The 22749-nt window shown below is 57.2% G+C and overlaps 2 protein-coding genes across 3 annotated transcripts in view; one reads left to right on the plus strand and one right to left on the minus strand.

Moving 5' to 3' along the window:
• The window catches only part of LOC125686352 (uncharacterized), a 194286-nt gene that overhangs the window by 169069 nt on the left and 2468 nt on the right, over positions 1-22749 (plus strand). The window contains exons 3-6 of one of the 2 annotated variants that reach the window (XM_048930243.1): positions 21333-21454; positions 21608-21669; positions 22083-22236; positions 22437-22693. The exons of the other annotated variant lie outside the window; for it this stretch is intronic. Coding sequence (XP_048786200.1) covers positions 21333-21454; positions 21608-21669; positions 22083-22236; positions 22437-22693 — 595 coding nt within the window. The remainder of the gene's footprint in view (positions 1-21332; positions 21455-21607; positions 21670-22082; positions 22237-22436; positions 22694-22749) is intronic. 2 annotated transcript variants of the gene reach the window in all.
• LOC125686359 (zinc finger CCCH domain-containing protein 11A-like) lies at positions 2101-4858 on the minus strand. Its single transcript, XM_048930262.1, has 7 exons — positions 4685-4858; positions 4287-4410; positions 3746-3808; positions 3413-3496; positions 2792-3130; positions 2384-2460; positions 2101-2260 (listed from the first exon to the last, which is right to left on the minus strand). The coding sequence occupies exons 1-7, from the start codon at positions 4736-4738 to the stop codon at positions 2204-2206; spliced, it is 798 nt and encodes a 265-aa protein (XP_048786219.1). The 5' UTR covers positions 4739-4858; the 3' UTR covers positions 2101-2203.

Below are 22749 nucleotides of genomic sequence, written 5' to 3' on the forward strand. Positions count from 1 at the left end.
CTTCCGGCCTGGCCCAGCTGGCTGCCAGGAGGCTTCGGGCCTCCTAAGGGTTCCCCAGGTCAGCGCTTTGAGGGCTGCTTCGGCCCGGTTCTGCGACCTGCGGGGCGGAGGGATGTCGCAGAATCCGCGCCTCCGGAAAAAGGGGACCCCAACAGAATGAAAAGCAGCGGCAACGGCCTGAGGAGAAGCCAAGGGATTGCTCAGAACGCCAGGTAACACGCCGCCATGCAGCGTCATGAGAATTGGCAGCCGCGAGTCCAATGGAACGGGAGAACGTCCGACAGGACAGGCCTCACCATGAGGCACAGCGCAGCTGAGCAGCAGGGAGACGAAGAAGAGCCGACGAAGAAGAGCGGGCGAAGAAGAGCACGGGGTGACCTGCAGGAGCTCTGCTGCCTCCGTGAGCACAGAGTGCCCTGGGAACGCAGCTCTGCTCCTGCTCTGCAGCTCTGCTTCTCCTCTGGGGTCCCGATGGGGGATCTAGGGGGTCTTTATGCGTCTCTATGGGGCTCCCTGTGTCCCTATGGGTCCCTGTGGGTCCCTATCGGATCTCTATGGGGTCCCTGTGGGTTGTCTGTTTGTCACTATGGGGTCTCTCTGTGTCCCTACAGGAACCCTATGGGGTCTCTCTGGGGTCCCTATGGGGTCTCTATGGGTTCTTTATGTGTCTCTATGGGGCTCGATGTGTCCCTATGGGGTCCCTATGGGGTCTCTCTGTGTCCCTATGGGGTCCCCATGTTTCCCTATGGGGTCCTCCTGTGGGTCCCTGTATTTTCCTATGGGGTCCCTATGCTATGGGGTCTGTCTGTGTCCCTGTGTGTCCCTTGGGGTCCCTATGGGGTCCCTATGGGGACTCTATGGGACCCCTAAGGTTTGTCCCTTTGTCCCTCTGGGATCCCTATGTGTCACTGTGTGTCCCTTTGGGTCCCTATTGGGTCTCTATGGGGCTCCATGTGTCCCTATGTGTACCTTTGGGGTCCCTATTTGTCCCTAGGTGTCCCTATGGGAACTCTATGGGGTCCCTATGGGTTGTCCGTGTGTCCCTATTGGGTCTCTCTGTGTTCCTATGGGGTCTCTCCTCCCTCACAGGCAGCCGTTCCCCCTCCTGTTTATACACTTCCTTCAAGCACTGCAAGGCCACCATGAGGTCTCCCTGGAGCCTTGTCTGCTCCAAGCTAAACAAGCCCAGCTCCCTCAGCCTTTCCTCGTAGCAGAGGTGCTCCAGCCCTCCTATCATCTTAGAGGTGATGCTGCATATCAGTGTGCATTGCACGAGGGTGTGTGCAGGGTGTTTGCACGTGAATGTCACTTTTGCACATGTGTGTGTGTGTGCACGGCTGTGTGCAGGGCTGCAGCTGCGCTCGTGTCTTCATGCGTGTTGCTGTGCAAAGGGGTGGGTTTGCACACGGGTGTGTGTGTGCGCGAACACGGGGCTGTGCATCGAGGTCTTTGCACAAGGCTGTGTGGTTTTGCACACGGTTGTGTGCACACGGATGGAGTGTGCACACAGGGCCGTGCGAGGATGTGCTTGTGCGTGTGGATGCACAGCGGTGTGTGCAGGGAAGTCCTTGCACGTGGGTGTGCGGTTCTGCACAGGGCTGTGCACACAGAGCTGCGTGCAAGGGAGCAGCGGAGGTTCCTGGGAACAGGAGATGCCTGGGAGAGGCAGAACTCACACCAGAGTGCCGGAGAGCACAGGGCCGGGAAGCACAGCTCCGCAGCACTGCGCTGTGCACAGCAGCCTGCAGGATGGCACCGACGGAACCAGGACACGGCGTCACACCAGGCGCTGCAAAGGAAAAGCTCCATCGCAGCCCACACAGGGACAGGCAGGCAGGCGCTGGGGAGGGCTGCACGACAGAGGGGCGCCTTCTGAGCGCCACGACCTGGAGCGCTGTCTGTGGGCAGAGCAGTGCCGGGATGGCAGCGTGGCGGTCCTAAGTGCAGAGATGCTGCTCTGGACCAACAGCCCAGAGGAAACGCTGTCCTTTTGGGGAACTTGGCTCATTGTACACTCAGCATAAAGCAAAAAGTACTCAGCGCTGCCCTGGGAAACTCAGCAATCTCTACGGCATCGTTCTCTGAGTTAGCATGCCATGTTTTTATTGACTACAACCAAAGTTGGAGTGCCGAGTTGGGCGGCACTCGGAGCGCTGCCCTGCAACGCCGCGCACTGCAGCGCTGCCTGCTGATGCTCCTCCTCTCAGTCGTGCAGCTGCAGCTTCTGCATCATCTCCACCAGGCTGTTCATGGCGGAGGACTGGAAAGAAACAGAGCGAGTGTAGAAACAGGACAGCGCTTCCCTTGGGAAATCTCTTCCATGTCTGACAGACGGAGGCCCTGACAACAACAAGAGCCGCGTCTGTGCTCACCGAGGACTCACCTCTGCACGTGCAGCTGCGGCTCTCAGAGAAGCCTTCTTCAGTTCTGCTCTCCTTTGTTTCTGGCGTTGTCTTCTTGCTATCAGGCAAGAAAAAAAAAAGAGGAATTTCTTTTGTCAACAGCAAAACTGCAGAAACGTGGGTACCGTAAAAGCAGACGGCAGAAAAAAGACAAAGGAAATTGGACGAGGAACCCCCCAGTGAATGACCTTTCCAGTGGGACGTGCAGAAGACCACCATGCAGTTAAAGAGACGGGGTTGCACATTCTGGCACCTGGCTGCCTTCAGACTTGGCAGCCTTCAACCCATTTCCCCTCGACACAAAAGGAAAAGGCAAAGCAGACCCTGAGCAAACTCAGCGTGCTGGCAAAGGGCAGCAGCTCAGCACAGCGGTACACAGCCCTGCTCACCTCTGCGCCCGGAGCTCCGCGCTGCGGCAGGCCCAGGCTGCGCTGCTGGAGCCGGCACGCTGCCTCCGCTCTCAGCCCTCGCTCTCTTGTGGGCAGGCAGCTGCGCTGCTGCTGGTGTCCCTTCCTCCAAGGCCTTGCGTTTGCATCCAGCCTGGGCCTTGCCGACGGAGCGGGGGCACGCGGCAGGGGAAGCTCTTCCCCCTGTGCTGGGACCTGCTCTGCCAGGAAGCCCTCCAGCCTGGAGAGGAGCTGGAGCTCTCTCAGGGAGACAAGCTCTCTCGGAACGCCCCTGCTGCACCACCTTCACGTGGAGATGGCCGTTTGGCTCAGCACCGATCTCTGTGAAAAGACAAGAAGCAACGAGATTGAACCAGGGCGCACTGCTGCTTTCAGTCTGCAGAATGGGCCGCGATGCTGGGACATCTCATCTGGAGTGTTCACAGTCACGGAGCTTGGGATCTCAGGTGAACTGTGGGCTCCCATTTCTAATCAGTGCAGGAATGCTCACTGTGCTTATGACCACAGCCAGCACACAGTGACAACAGTCCCAGGAAAGAACAGGCACAAAGCCTGATTAGAAAGGCAGTGCACCAAGCCCCGATGCCTGCTGGGTGTCTGTACCTCTCTTGGCTGCCACGTCCCATTCTGTGCTCCTGCCCTGCCTTTCCGCATGGCTGCGCTTCAGAGGGAGGCTGGCCTCAGCTTCTGACAGAAAGAAAGCAGGAAAGACATGAAGAGCAGCTCCTTGGAGGAAGACTTGGGCACAGTCAGACACAAACTGCTGCTCTTCAAGCGCAGTTTCTTCAATTTCCTTTCCACTGCTACAGCGTTGTGCCACTTGTGCAGTCAGCACAGATCTGCAGCGCCCTTTCCTCTCTCCTCCATCACACACAGCCCTGCACGCAGCCCTCCTTAGAGGCAGCACCCGCAGCACAGCTCACAGCAGCTCCTTACCTGCGGAGGCTTTCCGCTTCCCCCCGTGCCCAGCACCATCCCACGGACACGCAGGCTCCGTCCCTGCAACAACAGATCCAGTCTGACTGCACAGACACCAGGAGCAGCGCTGTCCTGTCAGCCCACACCCCCCCCAAATCCAAAAGACGCTGTTCTACAGCCAGAGCAGAAACTGATGTTCAAACTGCACTGCGCTTACACTAAGCACTACTGCTCTCCTTCCTGTCAGATGGCAGCAGAGGAACCCCGGACTGCCTGACAGCTCTGCAGAATGCAGAGCAAAGCTGCACCAGCAAACAAAACGCTACCGGCTGCAAACGTCGAGACACGGATCTCTTGTCCCTAGAGGGAATGCGCTCAGCTCTCAGCAGCACCACTTGCACACAGACTTCTGTCTCGCTGCTGCCATCGGCTGTCGCTGTCGGCCTTTCTCATGCTTCCACCGTGGTTACTGGACATCCCTACAGCACTGCACCCGCTCAGAAGTAACACTCCACATTCATCCCTCCATCCTTCACGACAGAGGACTGCAGAAACTCACTTTTGCGCGGCACTGAGGACGGCCCGTCCCCATCGCGTCCCTCTGTGCGCTGCCAGGCGCCGTGGGATCTCTGGCAGCCTGCTGGCTGCTGCTCCCCAACGCGGGGAACCGCGCCGCGCTGCTTCTGAGGAGAGAAAGAAGAAACGTTGGAGGGAACGGGCAGCCAAGGTTTGCAGACAGCTTCCAGGTCGGGCCAGAGCTGGGACGGCAGAGTGCTGACACCTTCTTCATCACTAAGGGAAAATACGGCCTGAGCCGTGCCCACGCCATCAGCAGCGCGCGCAGCATCCAACTGGTTCCTGAGGTCCCAAAGCACCTGCAGGGCTCCCCCTGCTCCAGCCGTTCCCTTCAACGTGAGAAAAAGGAAGAAGAGCCAAGCCAAGGAAACCCAGCCCTACCTTTCCTCTCCCAGAGCAGGAAGCGGAACTGCGGTCGTCCCCTGCCTGAGACATGGCCGCTGTCTCTGGGGAAGCTGAAGTTCCGAGGGCTGCGCGCAGGAACTTCTCTGCTCTTGGATCGAGCTGCTTCCCTCTGTCTTTGATTGCCTCGGTCTCTCAAAATCTCCTTTTGGACAGGAACCCTGCAGAAAGGATCCACCAGTGAAACATCAGGAGGAAGAAGCATCTTCCCAGCTTTCTTCTGCGTCTCTCGAGGAGGGCAGCGTCTGGACGTCAGCTGGCTGCCAGAGCTGCCTGCCACCACGTCCAGTTTGGGTCTGACTGCCACGGCTTGTGCCAGCAAGCGCCCTTCTCCATCTCCTCAACAGCTCTGCACCCAGCCACCCGTGGGGCAGGGGGCACGAGCTGTGCTCTGAGAAGCTTGTGCTCTCCCTGCTTTTCAATGTGCAACGTGAAGGCGGGGCTCAGCCGTGAATTTCCAGGGGAGGAAGGACGTCTCATCATCCTCACTGAAACGTGGGATGGAAGCTGAACAAGAACCATTTCCCCTGCAAACAGCCGTGCTGAGGGGCACCGCCGGAGCTGGCAACTGCTCCCCAGCCCAGCTTTTCTGCTGAGACACCTCCCGGCACCCAGCCGGCACCAACCCAGCTCACCTGGTAACCCAGGCAACATATGGATCCTAATGGCTCCCTAAGGCACCCTATGGTTCCCTAAGGCACACTACAAATCCTAATGGGTCCCTAAGGCACCCTATGGGTCCCCAAGGCTCCCTATGGATCCTAATGGCTCCCTAAGGCACTCTGTATTTCCCCGTGGAACCCTATGCATCCTAACAAGTCCCTAAGGCACCCTATGTGTCCCCATAGCACCCTATGGATTCTAATGGGTCCCTAAGGCACCCTATATGTTTTCATGGAACCCTATGGCTCCTAACGTGTCCCTAAGGCACCCTGTGTGTCCTCGTGGCACCCTATAGGTCCCAATGCCACCCCAAAATTCTATTGGGTCTCTCAGGCACCCTAGGGATCCCCATGGCACTCTATATATCCTAATGGGTTCCTAAGGCACCCTATGAATCCTAATGGGTCCCCATGTCACTCTATGGATCCTAACAGATCCCTAAAGCACCCTATGGTCCCCATGGCACACTATGGATCCTAATGGCTCCCTAAGGAACTCTGCGTATCCCCGTGGAAACCTATTGATCCTAACGGGTCCCTAAGGCACCCTATGGGTCCCCATAGCACCCTATAGATTCTAATGTTGCCCTAAGGCACCCTATATGTTTCCATGGCACCGTATGGCTCCTAAAGTGTCCCTAAGCCACCCTGTGCGTCCTCGTGGCACCCTATGGGTCCCAATGCCACCCTAAAATTCTAGTGGGTCCCTAAGGCACGCTGTGGGTCCCCATGGCACCCGATAGATCCTAATGAGTCCCCATGGCACCCTATGAATCCTAATGGGTCCCCATGTCACTCTGCATTTCCCCGGTGAACCCTATGCATCCTAAGAGATCCCTAAAGCACCCATGGATCCTAACTGATCCCCATGGCATCCTATGGATCCTAATGGCTCCCTGTGTGCCCCCGTGGCACCCTATGGATCCTAACGGGTCCCTAAGGCACCCTATGGGTCCCCATGGCACCTGATGGATCCTAATGGCTCCCTAAGTCACTCTGTGTGTCCCCGTGGAACCCTATGCATCCTAACCGGTTCCTAAGGCACCCTATATGTCCCCATAGCACCCTATAGATTCTAATGGGTCCCTAAGGCACCCTATATGTTTACATGGAACGCAATGGCTCCTAACGTGTCCCTAAGGCTCCCTGTGAGTCCTCGTGGCACCCTATGGGTCCCCCTGGCACCCTATGTATCCTAATGTGTCCCTAAGGAACCCTATGGGTCCCCCTGACACCCTATGGATCCTAATAGCTCCCTAAGGCACCCTACAAATCCTAATGAGTCCCTAAGGCACCCTGTGGGTCCCCGTGGCACCCTATTGATCCTAATGGGTCCCTAAGGCACCCTATGGGTCCCCCTGGCACCCTACAAATCCTAATGGGTCCATAAGGCACCCTAGGGGTCCCCATGGCACCATATGGATCCCAATGGGTGCCCATAGCACCCTACAATTCCTAATGAGTCCCTAAGTCACCCTGGGTGTCCCCGTGGCACCCTATGTATCCTAATGGGTCCCTAAGGCACCCTATGGGTCCTCCTTGAACCCTATAGATCCTAATGGCTCCCTAAGGCACTCTGTGTGTCCCCGTGGAATCCTATGCATCCTAATGGGTCCCTAAGGCACCCTATGGGTCCCCATAGCACCCTATGGATTCTAATGGGTCCCTAAGGCACCATATATGTTTCCATGGCACCGTATGGCTCCTAACGTGTCCCTAAGGCACCCTATGTGTTCTCATGGCACCCTATGGATCCTAATGGCTCCCTGAGGCACCCTATGGGTCCCCCTGGCACCCTACAATTACTAATGGGTCCATAAGGCACGCTAGGGGTCCCCATGGCACCATATGGATCCTAATGGGTCCCCATGGCACCCTACGTATCCTAATGGCTCCCTGAGGCACCCTATGAATCCCCCTGGCACCCTATGGCTCCTAAAGTGTCCCTAAGGCACCCTATGGGTACCCCTTGAACCCCATGGATCCTAACGGGTCCTTAAGGCACCCTAGGGGTCCCCATGGCACCCTATGGATCCTAATGGCTCCCTAAGGCACTCTGTGTGTCCCCATGGAACCCTATGCATCCAAACAAGTCCCTAAGGCACCCTATGGGTCCCCATAGCACCCTATGGATTCTAATGGGTCGCTAAGGCACCCTATATGTTTACATGGCACCCTATGGCTCCTAACGTGTCCCTAAGGCACCCTGTGTGTTCTTGTGGCACGCTATGGTCCCCCTGACACCCTACACATTCTAATGGGTCCATAAGGCACCCTACGGGTCCCCATGGAACCATATGGATCCTAATTGGTCCCCATGGCACCCTATGCATCCTAATGGCTCCCTAAGGCACCCTAGGGGTCCCCATGGCACCATATGGATCCCAACGGGTCCCCATAGCACCCTACAAATCCTAATGAGTCACTAAGGCACCCTGTGTGTCCCCGTGGCACCCTATTGATCCTAACGGGTCCCTAAGGCACCCTATGGGTCCCCATGGCACCTTATGGATCCAAATGGGTCCCTAAGGCACTCTGTGTGTCCCCGTGGAATCCTATGCATCCTAACGAGTCCCTCAGGCACCCTATGGGTCCCCATAGCACCCTATGGATTCTAATGGCTCTCTAAGGCACCGTATATGTTTCCATGGCACCGTATGGCTCCTAACGTGTCCCTAAGGCACCCTGTGTGTCCTCATGGCACCCTATGGATCCTAATGGCTCCCTAAGGCACTCTGTGTGTCCCCGTGGAACCCTATGCATCCTAACAAGTCCCTAAGGCACCCTATATGTCCCCATAGCACCCTATGGATTCTAATGGGTCCCTAAGGCACCCTATATGTTTACATGGCACCCTATGGTTCCTAACGTGTCCCTAAGGCAACCTGTGTGTTCTCGTGGCAACCTATGGGACCCCCTGGCACCCTATGGATCCTAATGTGTCCGTAAGGCACCCTATGGGTCCCCCTGGCACCCTACAAATCCTAGTGGGTCCCTAAGGCACCCTACGGGTCTCCATGGCACCTTATGGATCCTAATGGGTCCCCATGGCACCCTACAAATCCTAATGAGTCCCTAAGGCACCCTGTGGGTCCCCATGGCACCCGATGGATCCTAACTGGTCCCTAAGGCACCCTATGGGTCCCCATGGCACCCGATGGATCCTAATGGCTCCCTAAGGCACTCTGTGTGTCCCCATGGAATCCTATGCATCCTAACGAGTCCCTAATACACCCTATGGGTCCCCATAGCACCCTATGGATTCTAATGGGTCCCTAAGGCACCCTATATGTTTCCATGGCATCCCATGGCTCCTAAAGTGTCCCTAAGGCACCCTATGAATCCCCAAGGCATCCTAAAATTCTAGTGGGTCCCTAAGGCACCCTAGGGGTCCCCATGGCACCATATGGATCCTAACGGGTCCCCATAGCACCCTACAAATTCTAATGAGTCACTAAGGCACCCTGTGTGTCCCCATGGCACCCTATTGATCCTAATGGGTCCCTAAGGCACCCTATGGGTCCCCATGGCACCTTATGGATCCAAATGGGTCCCTAAGGCACTCTGTGTGTCCCCGTGGAATCCTATGCATCCTAACGAGTCACTCAGGCACCCTATGGGTCCCCATAGCACCCTATGGATTCTAATGGCTCTCTAAGGCACCCTATATGTTTCCATGGCACCGTATGGCTCCTAACGTGTCCCTAAGGCACCCTGTGTGTCTTCCTGGCACCCTATAGATCCTAATGGGTCCCTAAGGCACCCTATGGGTCCCCATGGCACCCGACAATTCCTAATGGGTCCATAAGGCACCCTACGGGTCCCCATGGCACCATATGGACTCTAATGGATCCCCATGGCACCCTGTGGCTCCTAACGTGTCCCTAAGGCACCCTGTGTGTTCTTGTGGCATCCTATGGGCCCCCCTGGCACCCTACAAATCCTAATGGCTCCCTAAGGCACCCTAGGGGTCCCCATGGCACCCTATGGATCCTCATGGGTCCGTAAGGCACCCTATGGGTCCCCCTGGCACCCTACAAATCCTAGTGGGTCCATAAGGCACCCTACGGGTCTCCATGGCACCATATGGATCCTAATGGGTCCCCATGGCACCCTACGGATCCTAATGGCTCCCTAAGGCACCCTAGGGGTCCCCATGGCACCCTATGGATCCTAATGGGTCCCCATAGCACCCTACAAATCCTAATGTGTCCCTAAGGCACCCTTTGGGTCCCCATGGCACCCGATGGATCCTAATGGGTCCCTAAGGCACTCTGTGTGTCCCCATGGAATCCTATGCATCCTAACTGGTCCCTAAGGCACCCTATGGGTCCCCATAGCACCCTATGGATTCTAATGGGTCCCTAAGGCACTATATAAGTCCCCATAGCACCCTATGGCTCCTAAAGTGTCCCTAAGGCACCCTATGAATCCCTATGAATTCTTGTGGCATACTATGGGCCCCCCTGGCACCCTACAAATCCTAAAGGCTCCCTAAGGCACCCTAGGGGTCCCCATGGCACCATATGGATCCTAATGGGTCCCCATGGCACCCTACAAATCCTAATGAGTCCCTAAGGCACCCTGTGGGTCCCCGTGGCACCCGATGGATCCTAATGGGTTTCTAAGGCATCCTATGGGTCCCCATGGCACCTTATGGATCCAAACGGGTCCCTAAGGCACTCTGTGTGTCCCCGTGGAATCCTATGCATCCTAACGAGTCCCTCAGGCACCCTATGGGTCCCCATAGCACCCTATGGATTCTAATGGGTCTCTAAGGAACCCTATGTTTCCAAGGCACCGTATGGCTCCTAATGTGTCCCTAAGGCACCCTCTGTGTCCTCATGGCACCCTATGGATCCTAATGGGTCCCTAAGGCACCCTATGGGTCCCCATGGCACCCTACAATTCCTAATGGGTCCATAAGGCACCCTAGGGGTCCCCATGGCACCCGATGGATCCTAATGGCTCCATAAGGCACCCTGTGTGTCCCCGTGGCACCCTATGGATCCGAATGAGTCCCTAAGGCACCCTATGGGTCCTCATGGCACCCGATGCATCCTAATGGCTCCCTAAGGCACTCTGTGTGTCCCCGTGGAACCCTATGCATCCTAACAAGTCCCTAAGGCACCCTATATGTCCCCATAGCACCCTATGGATTCTAATGGGTCCCTAAGGCACCCTATATGTTTACATGGCACCCTATGGTTCCTAACGTGTCCCTAAGGCACCCTGTGTGTTCTCGTGGCAACCTATGGGACCCCCTGGCACCCTATGGATCCCAATGTGTCCGTAAGGCACCCTATGGGTCCCCCTGGCACCCTACAAATCCTAGTGGGTCCCTAAGGCACCCTACGAGTCTCCATGACACCATATGGATCCTAATGGGTCCCCATGGCACCATATGGATCCTAATGGGTCCCCATGGCACCCTACAATTCCTAATGGGTCCATAAGGCACCCTAGGGGTCCCCATGGCACCCTATGGATCCTAATGGCTCCCTAAGGCACCCTGTGTGTCCCCGTGGCACCCTATGGATCCGAATGAGTCCCTAAGGCACCCTATGGGTCCTCTTGGCACTCGATGCATCCTAATGGCTCCCTAAGGCACTCTGTGTGTCCCCGTGGAACCCTATGCATCCTAACAAGTCCCTAAGGCACCCTATATGTCCCCATAGCACCCTATGGATTCTAATGGGTCCCTAAGGCACCCTATATGTTTACATGGCACCCTATGGTTCCTAACGTGTCCCTAAGGCACCCTGTGTGTTCTCGTGGCAACCTATGGGACCCCCTGGCACCCTATGGATCCTCATGTGTCCCTAAGGCACCCTATGGGTCCCCCTGGCACCCTACAAATCCTAGTGGGTCCCTAAGGCACCCTACGGGTCTCCATGGCACCATATGGATCCTAATGGGTCCCCATGGCACCCTACATATCCTAATGAGTCCCTAAGGCACCCTGTGGGTCCCCATGGCACCCGATGGATCCTAACTGGTCCCTAAGGCACCCTATGGGTCCCCATGGCACCCGATGGATCCTAATGGCTCCCTAAGGCACTCTGTGTGTCCCCATGGAATCCTATGCATCCTAACTGGTCCCTAAGGCACCCTATGGGTCCCCATAGCACCCTATGGATTCTAATGGGTCCCTAAGGCACCCTATATGTTTCCATGGCATCCCATGGCTCCTAAAGTGTCCCTAAGGCACCCTATGAATCCCCAAGGCATCCTAAAATTCTAGTGGGTCCCTAAGGCACCCTAGGGGTCCCCATGGCACCATATGGATCCTAACGGGTCCCCATAGCACCCTACAAATTCTAATGAGTCACTAAGGCACCCTGTGGGTCCTCGTGGCACCCTATTGATCCTAATGGGTTTCTAAGGCATCCTATGGGTCCCCCATGGCACCTTATGGATCCAAATGGGTCCCTAAGGCACTCTGTGTGTCCCCGTGGAATCCTATGCATCCTAACAAGTCCCTCATGCACCCTATGGGTCCCCATAGCACCCTATGGATTCTAATGGGTCTCTAAGGCACCCTATATGTTTCCAAGGCACCGTATGGCTCCTAACGTGTCCCTAAGGCACCTTCTGTGTCCTCATGGCACCCTATGGATCCTAATGGGTCCCTAAGGCACCCTATGGGTCCCCATGGCACCCTACAATTCCTAATGGGTCCATAAGGCACCCTATGGGTCCCCATGGCACCCTATGGATCCTAATGGCTCCCTAAGGCACCCTGTGTGTCCCCGTGGCACCCTATAGATCCGAATGAGTCCCTAAGGCACCCTATATGTCCCCATAGCACCCTATGGATTCTAATGGGTCCCTAAGGCACCCTATATGTTTACATGGCACCCTATGGTTCCTAACGTGTCCCTAAGGCACCCTGTGTGTTCTCGTGGCAACCTATGGGACCCCCTGGCACCCTATGGATCCTCATGTGTCCCTAAGGCACCCTATGGGTCCCCCTGGCACCCTACAAATCCTAGTGGGTCCCTAAGGCACCCTACGGGTCTCCATGGCACCATATGGATCCTAATGGGTCCCCATGGCACCCTACAAATCCTAATGAGTCCCTACGGCACCCTGTGGGTCCCCATGGCACCCGATGGATCCTAACTGGTCCCTAAGGCACCCTATGGGTCCCCATGGCACCCGATGGATCCTAATGGGTCCCTAAAGCACTCTGTGTGTCCCCATGGAATCCTATGCATCCTAACGAGTCCCTAATACACCCTATGGGTCCCCATAGCACCCTATGGATTCTAATGGGTCCCTAAGGCACCCTATATGTTTCCATGGCACCCTATGGCTCCTAAAGTGTCCCTAAGGCACCCTATGAATCCCCAAGGCATCCTAAAATTCTAGTGGGTCCCTAAGGCACCCTAGGGGTCCCCATAACACTCTATGGGTCCCCAAGGCACCCTACGGATTCTAATGGGTCCCTAAGGCACCCTACAGGTCCCCATGGCACCCTATGAATCCTAATGGCTCCTAAGGCACCCTAGGGGTCCCCATGGCACCCAATGGATTCTAATGGGTCCCCATAGCACCCTACAAATCCTAATGAGTTCCTAAGGCACCCTGTGGATCCCCCTTGCACCTTATGGATCCTAACAGGTCCCTCAGGCACTCTACGGGTCCTTGTGGCACCCTATGAATCCTAATGGGTCCCTAAAGCACACTTTGGGTACCCACAGCACCCTACAATTCTTGTGCGTCCCTCAAGCACCCTAGGGATCCCCATGGCACCCCATGGATCCTAATGGGTCTCCCTGGCACACTATTCATCCTAATGAAACCTAATGGCATTCTATAGATCCTAATGGGTCTCTAAAGCTCTCTAAAGGTCCCCATGGCACCCTATGAATCCTAATGGTTCCCTCAGGCACCCTAGGAGTCTTCATGGCACCCTAAGGATCCTAATGGCTCCCTAAGGCACCCTATGGGTCCTCCTGGCACCCAATGGATCCTAATGGTTCCCCCTGGCACCCTACAAATCCTAATGAGTCCCTAAGGCACACTGTGGGTCCCCGTGGCACCCTATATATCCTCATGGGTTCCTAAGGCACCCTATGGATTCTAATGGATCCCCATAGCTCCCTTTGGATCCTAATGGCTCCCTAAGGCACCCTACCGGTCCCCATGTCACCCTGCGGATCCCAGTGGTCTCTAATGCCGAGCAGAGGGGGACGCTTACCTCCCTGCCCCATTTCCAACGCAGGCACCCAGCTCTCTCACCTGGCTGGGTCTGTAAAGCACAGCATCATAGAACGGTTTGGGTTGGAGGGGACCCCCGAGATCATCGAGTTCCATTCCCGCAGAGGGGGCTCTCTGCTTTCCACGCTGGAGCAGCAGCCCGTTGTGCTGAGCTTTCTGAAGCCCCTTCCAGTCTCAGCAGGGAATAAAGCAGCCCGGACGGAATGGATGCACTGGGGCTCTCTGAGGACACGAGGAGACTCGGGAGCACGGCAGATGGGTCAGATACGACGCCATCCTCAAGGCAGCAGCTGGCTTCCAGCAGGAACACACACAGCATCCGTGCCACCAGGTTCCTTTGGGAGTTTAACGGAGAAGAAGGCGTCCGGAACAACGCAGCAAGTCCTCGGCCAGAACTGAATACGAAAGGAAGCCTTGCAAACCTTCACCGCCCTCCTGAGTTCTGCACGCCATACCTGGTGCTGGCAGCCATCGTCCCAAGGATCCCCTCTCAGAATTCCCACTCGGCTCCCACTTCCAGCCATCGATCAAACCCCAGAAGGCCACAAAAGGAGAAAGCAGCTGGCAGAAGGCACGGCCTGCGAGGACAGAAGGAACTGAGCTGCTCACCGCTTCCCTTCAGCGCTGAAACTTGGGCCCCCCGGATTGCTGCCTGAGGCCACAAGAGAAGGATTCCGCACAGACAGCCTGGCACCGATGCACACACACAGCTGAAAGGAAACCACCCAACATCACAGGACTGTTGCTCTGCATCCACAGCCTCTCTGGGCAGCTGTTCCAGTCCCTCTCCATCTCTCGGTGCAGAACTTCCCCCTGACGTCCAACCTCCATCTCCCCTCCCTCCACTCCAAACCGTTTCCCCTCGTCCTGCTGCCATCTCCCCTTCCCCAGACTTCCCTCCCCTCCTGTCTGCAGGCTCCCTTGAGCTGCTGCAGGCGGCAGGGAGCTCACCCCGCAGCCTTCTTTCCTCCAGGCTGAACAAGCCCAGCTCCCTCAGCCTGCCTTTGCAGCCCCCCGACCAGCTGCAAAGCCCCGCACCGCTCACCTGCTTCCAACCCCCTGCTGCGTGCAGGTCGCCAACCAGCAGCCCAGGCTGCCCAGAGCCACATCCAGCCTGGCCTCCACCGCCTGCAGGGCTGCGGCACCCACAGCCTCCTTGGGCAGCCTGTGCCAGTGCCTCACCGCCCTCGGGGGGAAAAACTTCCTCCTCCCCCCCATCTGACCTCAACCTCCCCTGGCTCAGTTTAAGCCGTTCCCCTTGTCCTGTCACCACCAGCCCTCCCTTCTCCCCTCCCTCCCCCCACCTCTCTGCACCCCTTCCCTTCCTCCCTCCCTCCCTCCCCGCACCTCCCCCACCTTCCCCTCGCCGCATCTCCCTGCGGATCTCCCCCCCGCAGCCCCACTCCCGGCCGCCATCCCCGGAGCTCCGCCCTGCCCCGCTCGCTCCCGCGCCTCCGCACCCCATCCCTGACGGCTCTCCGTTCGCCCCCGGGGGCTTCGTGCGGCCGCGTTGCCGTGGCGACGGCGAGCCTCCCTCGTTGCTGCGCGGGAAGCCGCCCCCGCGGCGACGGCGCTTGCGCGGCGGCGTCTCCATAGCGACGGCGCCGTCCCCGCCGAGTGACGTCATCGCGTCGCGACGCCAGGAGGCGGTGGCGCGGGAGCGGAGCGGGGCCCTGTGGCGCGGCCCCGGGACTCGGAGCGGGTTGACTTGGCGTTCGTGCGAGGAGCGAAGCGTCGCGAAGGACGGCGAACCTGCAGCACTGAGCCGGTGAGGAGCCGGGGGAGAAAGAGAGCAGCGTCGGCAAGAGGGGAAAACAGGGAGCGCGGTTCTCTCTGCGCTCTGCTGCTTGCAGGGACCCCACAGGGGCACACAGAGACGCCACAGGCACCTCATAGAGACACACACAGGCACATAGGGACCCCATAGGGACACGCAGGGACCCCATAGGGACCCCACAGGGACCAAGAGGGACACATAGGGACCCGATAGGGACACAGAGGGACACAGAGAGACCCCACAGAGACCCAAAAGGGACACAGAGAGACTCCATAGGGACCCATAGGGACACAAAGGGGCACATAGGGACCCCACTGGGACTCAGAGAGACCCATTGGAGACTCCATAGAGGCCCCATAGGGACACGCAGGGACCCCATAGAGACCCATTAGGGACCCCAGAGGGACACGTATGGACACACAGAGGCCACATAGAGACAGAGGGAGACCCCATAGGGACCCCATGGGGACAGAAAGAGACCCCGCAAGACCCCATAGGGACACGTAGGGACCTCATAGGGACCACAGGGACACAGAGAAACCCATTGGAGACGCCATGGAGGCCCCATAGGAACACAGACGGCAGAGAGACCCCATAGGGACCCCACATGGACACATAGGGACACCATTGTTGTCAGCAACTGTGAGACTGCGAGACCCCCCCCGCGGGGTGTGACGCGTTAGGCCCTCTCCCTGCTCTATGATAGATGGGTGGTTCGTGCCCTTAGGGGCGTAAACGAAGCACTTAGGCTATATAAGCTAGTGTATACGTGTAATAAACGCCATTTGCTGCTCATCACATTGGTGTCACCTCAGTAGTTGGCCCAGCTACGGTCTCCCAGGGAAGCGGAACGGGCGTTTACTGCAACAAGTGTTGACCCCGACCGCCGTGATACCTGGGGGTGAGTCAGCTGTTCTGTAGGATCCCACTGCAGAGCGGTAAATTCAAATCCGCGGAGTGGTGGAAGCCCAGGGACGGGGAGGAGTGCGCATTACTCCTTGTCAGGCAGGAGGCTCGGGAAAAGGAGCCAGGATCCCTCTGGCACTAGGGGAAACGGCAGGAGAAGGCCAGACATACGTTCGGCCAGAGGCGTTATGGAAGCCGTCATAAAGGTGATTGTTCATGCATGCAAAATTTATTGCGGGAAAAATGTTCCTTCTAAGAAGGAGGTTTCAGCGACACTCTCGTTGCTGGAGAAGGAGGGGCTATTATCATCCCCTTCTGACTTACATGATCCTGATAATTGGGATTCATTTACTGCTGTGCTCTCACAGAGGGCAATGTCCACTCAAAAAGTTGCGGAGTTTAAAGTGTGGGGATTAATTTTGACAGCTCTTAGGAAAGCGAAAGAGGAGAAGATTGCAGGTGACCGTGCTAGGGATCTGCTGGGGTTAGGGCCGGGGGGGGTCTTGTCTCCCCTACAGGTTCGCTGGAGGGCAAGATGGCGCTGACTCCTTCGGCCCCACCAGAAACAACGAGCCTGGGGATAAAGAAGAACGAAGCGGAGCAGGAACAATCACACCATAAAGAGGAGGACCCACCTCCTTACCCGGCTTGCAGCTTATATCCTTCACTTAAGCCCTTCAAAGATAAAGGGGGAGGGGGGCCTGCGGAGGAATGCGGTATAACTTCTGGCACAGTTGATAAGAGGGTCCTTGGAGAGGGAGAGATGTCTGGAGGAGTTGTGGTGCGACCTGTGGAATGCGGCAGCGGGGGCGGGACTCACCTACTGCCCGATTCCGCTTGCTACGGCGGCCACCCCCCGAGGGGCGTGGATTGTCCCGCGCCGCTTTGCTGTGGGGGGGGCGTTCCGACGGGGATGGCCCCGGGGTCCGCTCAGGAGGGGCGTGGTCCCATATCGACAGCTCCATGGGGCCCGCCTACCCTCACTGATTGGGCTCGTGTGAGAGAAGACATACGGGCTGCAGATCCGGCAGGTACCGCGCTTACTCTCCCGGTGGTGGTAAAACCAGAGGGTGCAGCTTGGACTCCTTTGGATTCCAAAGCGATTACTCGCCTCTCGGATTTAGTTAAAAGCAAAGGTCTGCATTCCCCTGTTACCATGGCAGCGGTGGAAGCTCTCATGGCTTCTAGTCTCTTGCCACACGATGTGGTGAACCTTATGCATGTTATTCTTGAGCCTGTACAATACACCCTGTGGTATGATGAATGGAATAGACTACTTCAAGCTGTGGTGGCTGCTGCCACCCGTGACCCCCACCATCCAGCCAACGGCCAGCGCAGAGGCGATAGAACTAATCTTGCACGTCTTCAGGGCCTGGCAGATGGAATGGTGGGATCCCCGGAGGGCAAAGCAACATTGCTTAGAGCAGGAGAGCTGGCAGCCGTTACAACTGCGGCCCTTCAAGCCCTGCGAGAATTGGCTAAGGTTGCGGAACCTGTGCTTCCGTGGGCAGACATCAAGCAGGGCCCCTCTGAGTCATTTTCTGACTTTGCGAATCCGTGCAGTGGAGGGATCTGATCTCCCACGGGAGGTCCAATCCCCAGTCATAATGGATTGTCTTAAGCAGAAATCGTTGCCAGACATCCAGCAAATCATCAGAGCAGCGCCGGGAACTCTAACTACCCCAGGGGAGCTTATTAAGTATGTGTTAGATCATCAGAGGGCCACACCATTAACTTATGAGGGACTAGCAGCCGCCATGCAGGGAATGGCCGCTTCGGTTAGTTCTGCGGTTAAGACCACGGTGATGTCAGCTACTCGGGTCGGGGAAGAAAGGGATAAAGGCCCGTGCTTTAAGTGTAGGCATTAGAATGGGTTCCCTTCATGGACAGGTGGCCAGATTGAGGCCTGGAGAACAAGCAATTCCATACAGCGGGTTTGTGAGAGCAATGCTCTCAAGGCTTGAGACATCTGCCTTGATACTGAACAGACGTTTGTTATTTTTGAAGTACGTTCCAACAGGTACCTGAGACAATGTTGGTATATATTGGGCATAGGTAGTGCCACTAGAGCTATCAGCAATCACTCTAATCAGTAATCTCTAATCTCTTTGTCTATAACTTCACCAGTATCGTAGGCTTTAATTGTTAAGTGTCGGTAACATCACATCAGTTCTTGCAGGCTAACTACACGGTGATTCAAGACCTATCACCTACTCCAAGTGGAATGAATTTCGCTTTGGTAAGGAAGCTTCTGCAACATGAGGGTTTGTACCAACTGCTAAAACGCGTCAGAGATAATGGACAGAAAACCTTGATCACTGTTCACCACGACACAAGAGGGAGACATCACATCTGAGAGCAAAGAAGGACGGAGAACACCACTGACGGGAAGTGCTTCTGAGATGGTCCATCAAAGCGACGGGAATGTTTAACTCTGCTTAACTATTCTATATTCGGTTATAGTTGCACTAAGTCTAATATTAACACGCTTCATACTTATGGGTATATTACATATATAAGTATGGTTGAAGACATTAGGATAATTAAGTTAGGAGGTTGTCATTAGGTTAATAGGTTATAGAGTTATTAGGGTAGGATTATTTTGCGAATCGGGATGTAACGGGGCAAAGCTTAACCGAGAGGACAATGGCATGTATAGGCGCAGTGCGGGGATTTTGGGGTGTACGGGTTAGGGTCCTCTTGAGTTGTAGTAGACTTTCTTGAGCATGGAGAGGGGGGAGATGTTGTCAGCAACTGCGAGGCTGCGAGACCCCCCCGCGGGGTGTGACGCGTTAGGCCCTCTCCCTGCTCTATGATAGATGGGTGGTTCGTGCCCTTAGGGGCATAAACGAAGCACTTAGGCTATATAAGCTAGTGAATACGTGTAATAAACGCCATTTGCTGCTCATCACAGTGGTGTCACCTCAGTAACTGGCCAAGCTGCAGTCTCCCCGGGGAGCAGAACGGGCGCATACTGCAACACATGGGGACCCGTAGGGGGCGTTCGCAACCCATTAGGATACATAGGGCGCCATGGGGACCCATAGGGTGCCTTAAGGAGCCACTAGCATACCATAGGTTGCCATGGAGACCCATTAGGATCCATAGGGTGCCACGGGGACTCTAGGGTGCCTTAGGTACCCAATAGTATCCATTGGATGCCTTAGGGACCCACTATGATCCACAGGGTGCCATAAGGTCCCATAAGGATCCTCAGGGTGCCTTAGGAGCATTAGGACCCATCAGGCGCCTTAGGACCTCTAGGGTGCCTTAGGGAATTGTTTGGATTTATAGGGTGCCACAGGGAAATGTAGGGTGCCTTAGGGAACCACTAGGATCCATAGGGTGTAATGGGGACCCTTAGGGTGCTTTAGGGTCCCATTAGGATCCACAGGGTGCCATGGGGACCTGTAGGGTGCCTTAGGGAGCCATTAGGATCCATGGGGTGCCAAGGGAACCTATTAGGATCCTTAGGGTGCATAGGAACCCATAGAATGCCTTGGGGACCTATTAGCATCCGTAGGCTGCCATGGGGACCCGAAGGGGGCGTTCGCAACCCATTAGGATCCATAGGATGCCATGGGGACACATAGGGTGCCTTAGGCAGCCACTAGCATACCATAGGGTGCCATGGAGGCCCATTAGGATCCATAGGGTGCCTTAGGGATCCGTAGGATGCCTTAGGGACCCATTAGGATCCATAGGGTGCCACGGGGACTCGTAGGGTGCCTCAGGGACCCCTTAGGATTCATAGGGTGCCATAGGAACACACAGGGTGCTTTAGGGACCCATTAGGTTCCATAGGGTGCCATGGGGACCCTTTAGGATCCATAGGGTGCCTTAGGGACCCACTGGGACCCACAGGGTGCGCTAGGGACCATTAGGATCCCTAGGGTGCTTCAGGACCCCTAGGGTGCCTTAGGGACCCATTAGGATTCATAGGGTGCTATGGTGACCCATTAGGATTCATACGGTTCCAGGGGAACCGGTTAGGATCAATATGGTGCCATGGTGACCCATAGGGTGTCTTAGGGACCCACTAGGATTCATAGGGTGCCATGGGGATCCATTAGAATCCATGGGGTGCCATGGGGACTTCTAGGGTGCCTTAGGGAACTATTACGATCCATAGGGTGCCATAGGGACCCACTAGGATCCATAGGGTGCCATAGGGACCCATTCGGATCCATAGGGTGCCATGGGGACCCACTAGGATCCATAGGGTGCCATAGGGTCCCATTAGGATCCTCAGGGTGCCGTATGGACCATTAGAATCCGTAGGGTGCTATGGGGACCGTAGGGTGACTTAGAGACCTATTAGGACCCTTAGGGTGCCATGGGGACCCATAGGGATCCATAGGGTGTCTTAGGGACCCTTTAGCATCCATAGGGTGCCAGGGGAACCTGTTAGGACCCATAGGGTGCCACGGGGGCCCATTGGGTGTTTTAGAGAACCATTAGGATCCATAGGGTGCCAGGGAAACCCATAGGGTGCTTTAGGGACCCATTAGGATCCTTAGGGTACCAGGGGGACCCATTAGGATCCATAGAGTGCTATGGGGACCTGTAGGGTGCCTTAGGGATGCATTAGGATTTATAGGGTGCCATGCGGACCTACGAGGCTCCCTAGTCCACTCTTGCTTGGGTGCCATAAGTATCCATAGGGTGCCATGGGGACCCGTAGAGGCCGCACCTCGAACGCTGTGTTCAGTTTTGGGCCCCTGACTGCAGGAAAGATGTTGAGGCCCCAGTGTGCAGAGAAGGGCAACGAAAGTGGTGAGGGGTCTGGAGCACAGGGCTGCTGAGGATGCCGATGGCATGGCGAGCAGAGGAACGAAGGGAGAGCAGGCAGAGGGGGGCCGGCACTCCCAGCCGGGCCGGGCAGCAGCTGCCGCCGCCAGCATCACAATGGGCAGCGGCCAGCACCAGCCGCGCCGTCATGGCGTCGCCGCGACAACGTTTGTGACACAGGCGCCCAGGGGGGTATAAAGGCGGAGCGCGGCAGCGGGTCCCGCATCCTGGAGGAGCATCTGTCCGAGAGCAGACGCGTCCGCAGGAGGAGCTCCAGCATGGCTGGCGCGAACGAGGAGCGAGCCGCCGGCACGAGGCGGAACAGGAGGAGCGAGGCCGGCCCCGCAGCGGGGCGCGCCTCCAGACCCATGGACACGAACAGCAAAGGTGTGCAGGGCCGCGGCCAGCTTGGAGCGGGGCTGCGGCCGCCCTTGGTGCAGAGACGGCGCATCGCTCTGCCGCCTCGCTCCCGCCTGGCAGCCGGAGGGGCGCCGGGCAGCGGCGGATCGGAGCGTGACCTGCTTTTCCTCTGTCCTGCAGTGCGAGTCGCCGTCTGGGACGCGGTGGCCGCCTACGTCCGGGAGCAGCTCGTGGCACACAGGGTGCGTTGGCCGGCGGTTCCTCCTCTCCCCGTCCGGCCTGGGCTTCCTCTGAGGCTTCCCCTGCATACGCAGTGGGAGACTCCCCCCGCACTTCTCTCCTGGGCGTCCCACGGGCTCCCTGCAGACGCACGATCCCTCGTGCCGGGCGCTGTCGGATCTTGGGGCCGATGCCACTCTCTGGAAGCCTCTGGATCCCGCGAGGCCGCTTCCACCCCGCCTGCTGTGCCGCATCTGGGAGGGCGAGGGGCAGGAGAGCGCCGTGCGGCCCTTCCCAAAGCCGTTCCCACGCCCCGGCTCGTGCCTCTGAGCGGCGGCAGAGGCTCCTGAGCTCTGTCCCTGCGTCGGAGCCCCTGCGCCTCTTCCCCCTGGCCGGCCCGTAACCCTTCTGCCCTGCTTTTCTCTTCCGCCCACAGGGGGTCTGGATTCCCACCTTCGGCTCCTTTGACACCGTCTCCAAAGACGTCTGGACCGAGGACGGGACCGTGACTCTGCGGTGGCCCGTGTTCCACCTGGCCGCCAACCTCATGGCCACGCACCACCTCAAGGCCCGCAGGGAGCCCCTGCCAGGTAGGAGGGGGGATTCCGCTGCTTCCGGCTGCGTGGACGGGGCCGACGGCCACCACCTCTGTGCCCACCAGCAAAGCTCCCCCTCTGAGGAGCCTGTCCAAACGCGGGGCCGTTCCGGCTGAGGTCCACCAGCAGCTCTTCTAGGGAAGCGCCTGTGGGAAACCAACCCTGCCGTCAATTCTGTCCCTCACATCTTTCAGTGCACAGGAAGTTGGAGCCGCTGAGATACAGCAGAGTGGCCGCAGGCGCCGCCGTGAGCTGGGAGAGCGTGAAGACCGGCATCCAGAGCACCGTGTCCATGCTCTCCGGCTGCCTGCGGGACGGGCAGAACGTGGCCGTCGTGCTGAAGGACATCGGCGTGCTGCTCATAGACGGGCTGACGTTCCACATGAGATTCTACTACAGCTTCCTGGAGCAGCTGTCTGGGAAAGAGGAGCTCAGCAGAGCTGCTCTCAAGGTGAGCCGCCGTTTCTGCGCGGCCCAGGCGGAGCCGCGACCTCGCGGTGCCCGCAT

This window comes from Lagopus muta, chromosome 36, assembly GCF_023343835.1.
Source record: "Lagopus muta isolate bLagMut1 chromosome 36, bLagMut1 primary, whole genome shotgun sequence".
NCBI lineage: Eukaryota > Metazoa > Chordata > Aves > Galliformes > Phasianidae > Lagopus > Lagopus muta.

Excerpts from the sequence above, each read along its gene's own strand:
- LOC125686359 (XM_048930262.1), bottom strand. The coding sequence starts at position 4,738 with ATGTCTCAGGCAGGGGACGACCGCAGTTCCGCTTCCTGCTCTGGGAGA. Across the intron at positions 3,497-3,745 it reads GAAGCGGAAAGCCTCCGCAG|AAGCTGAGGCCAGCCTCCCT; the intron begins GTAAGGAGCTGC and ends TCTTTCTGTCAG. Across the intron at positions 2,261-2,383 it reads CCGCAGCTGCACGTGCAGAG|TCCTCCGCCATGAACAGCCT; the intron begins GTGAGTCCTCGG and ends GTTTCTTTCCAG.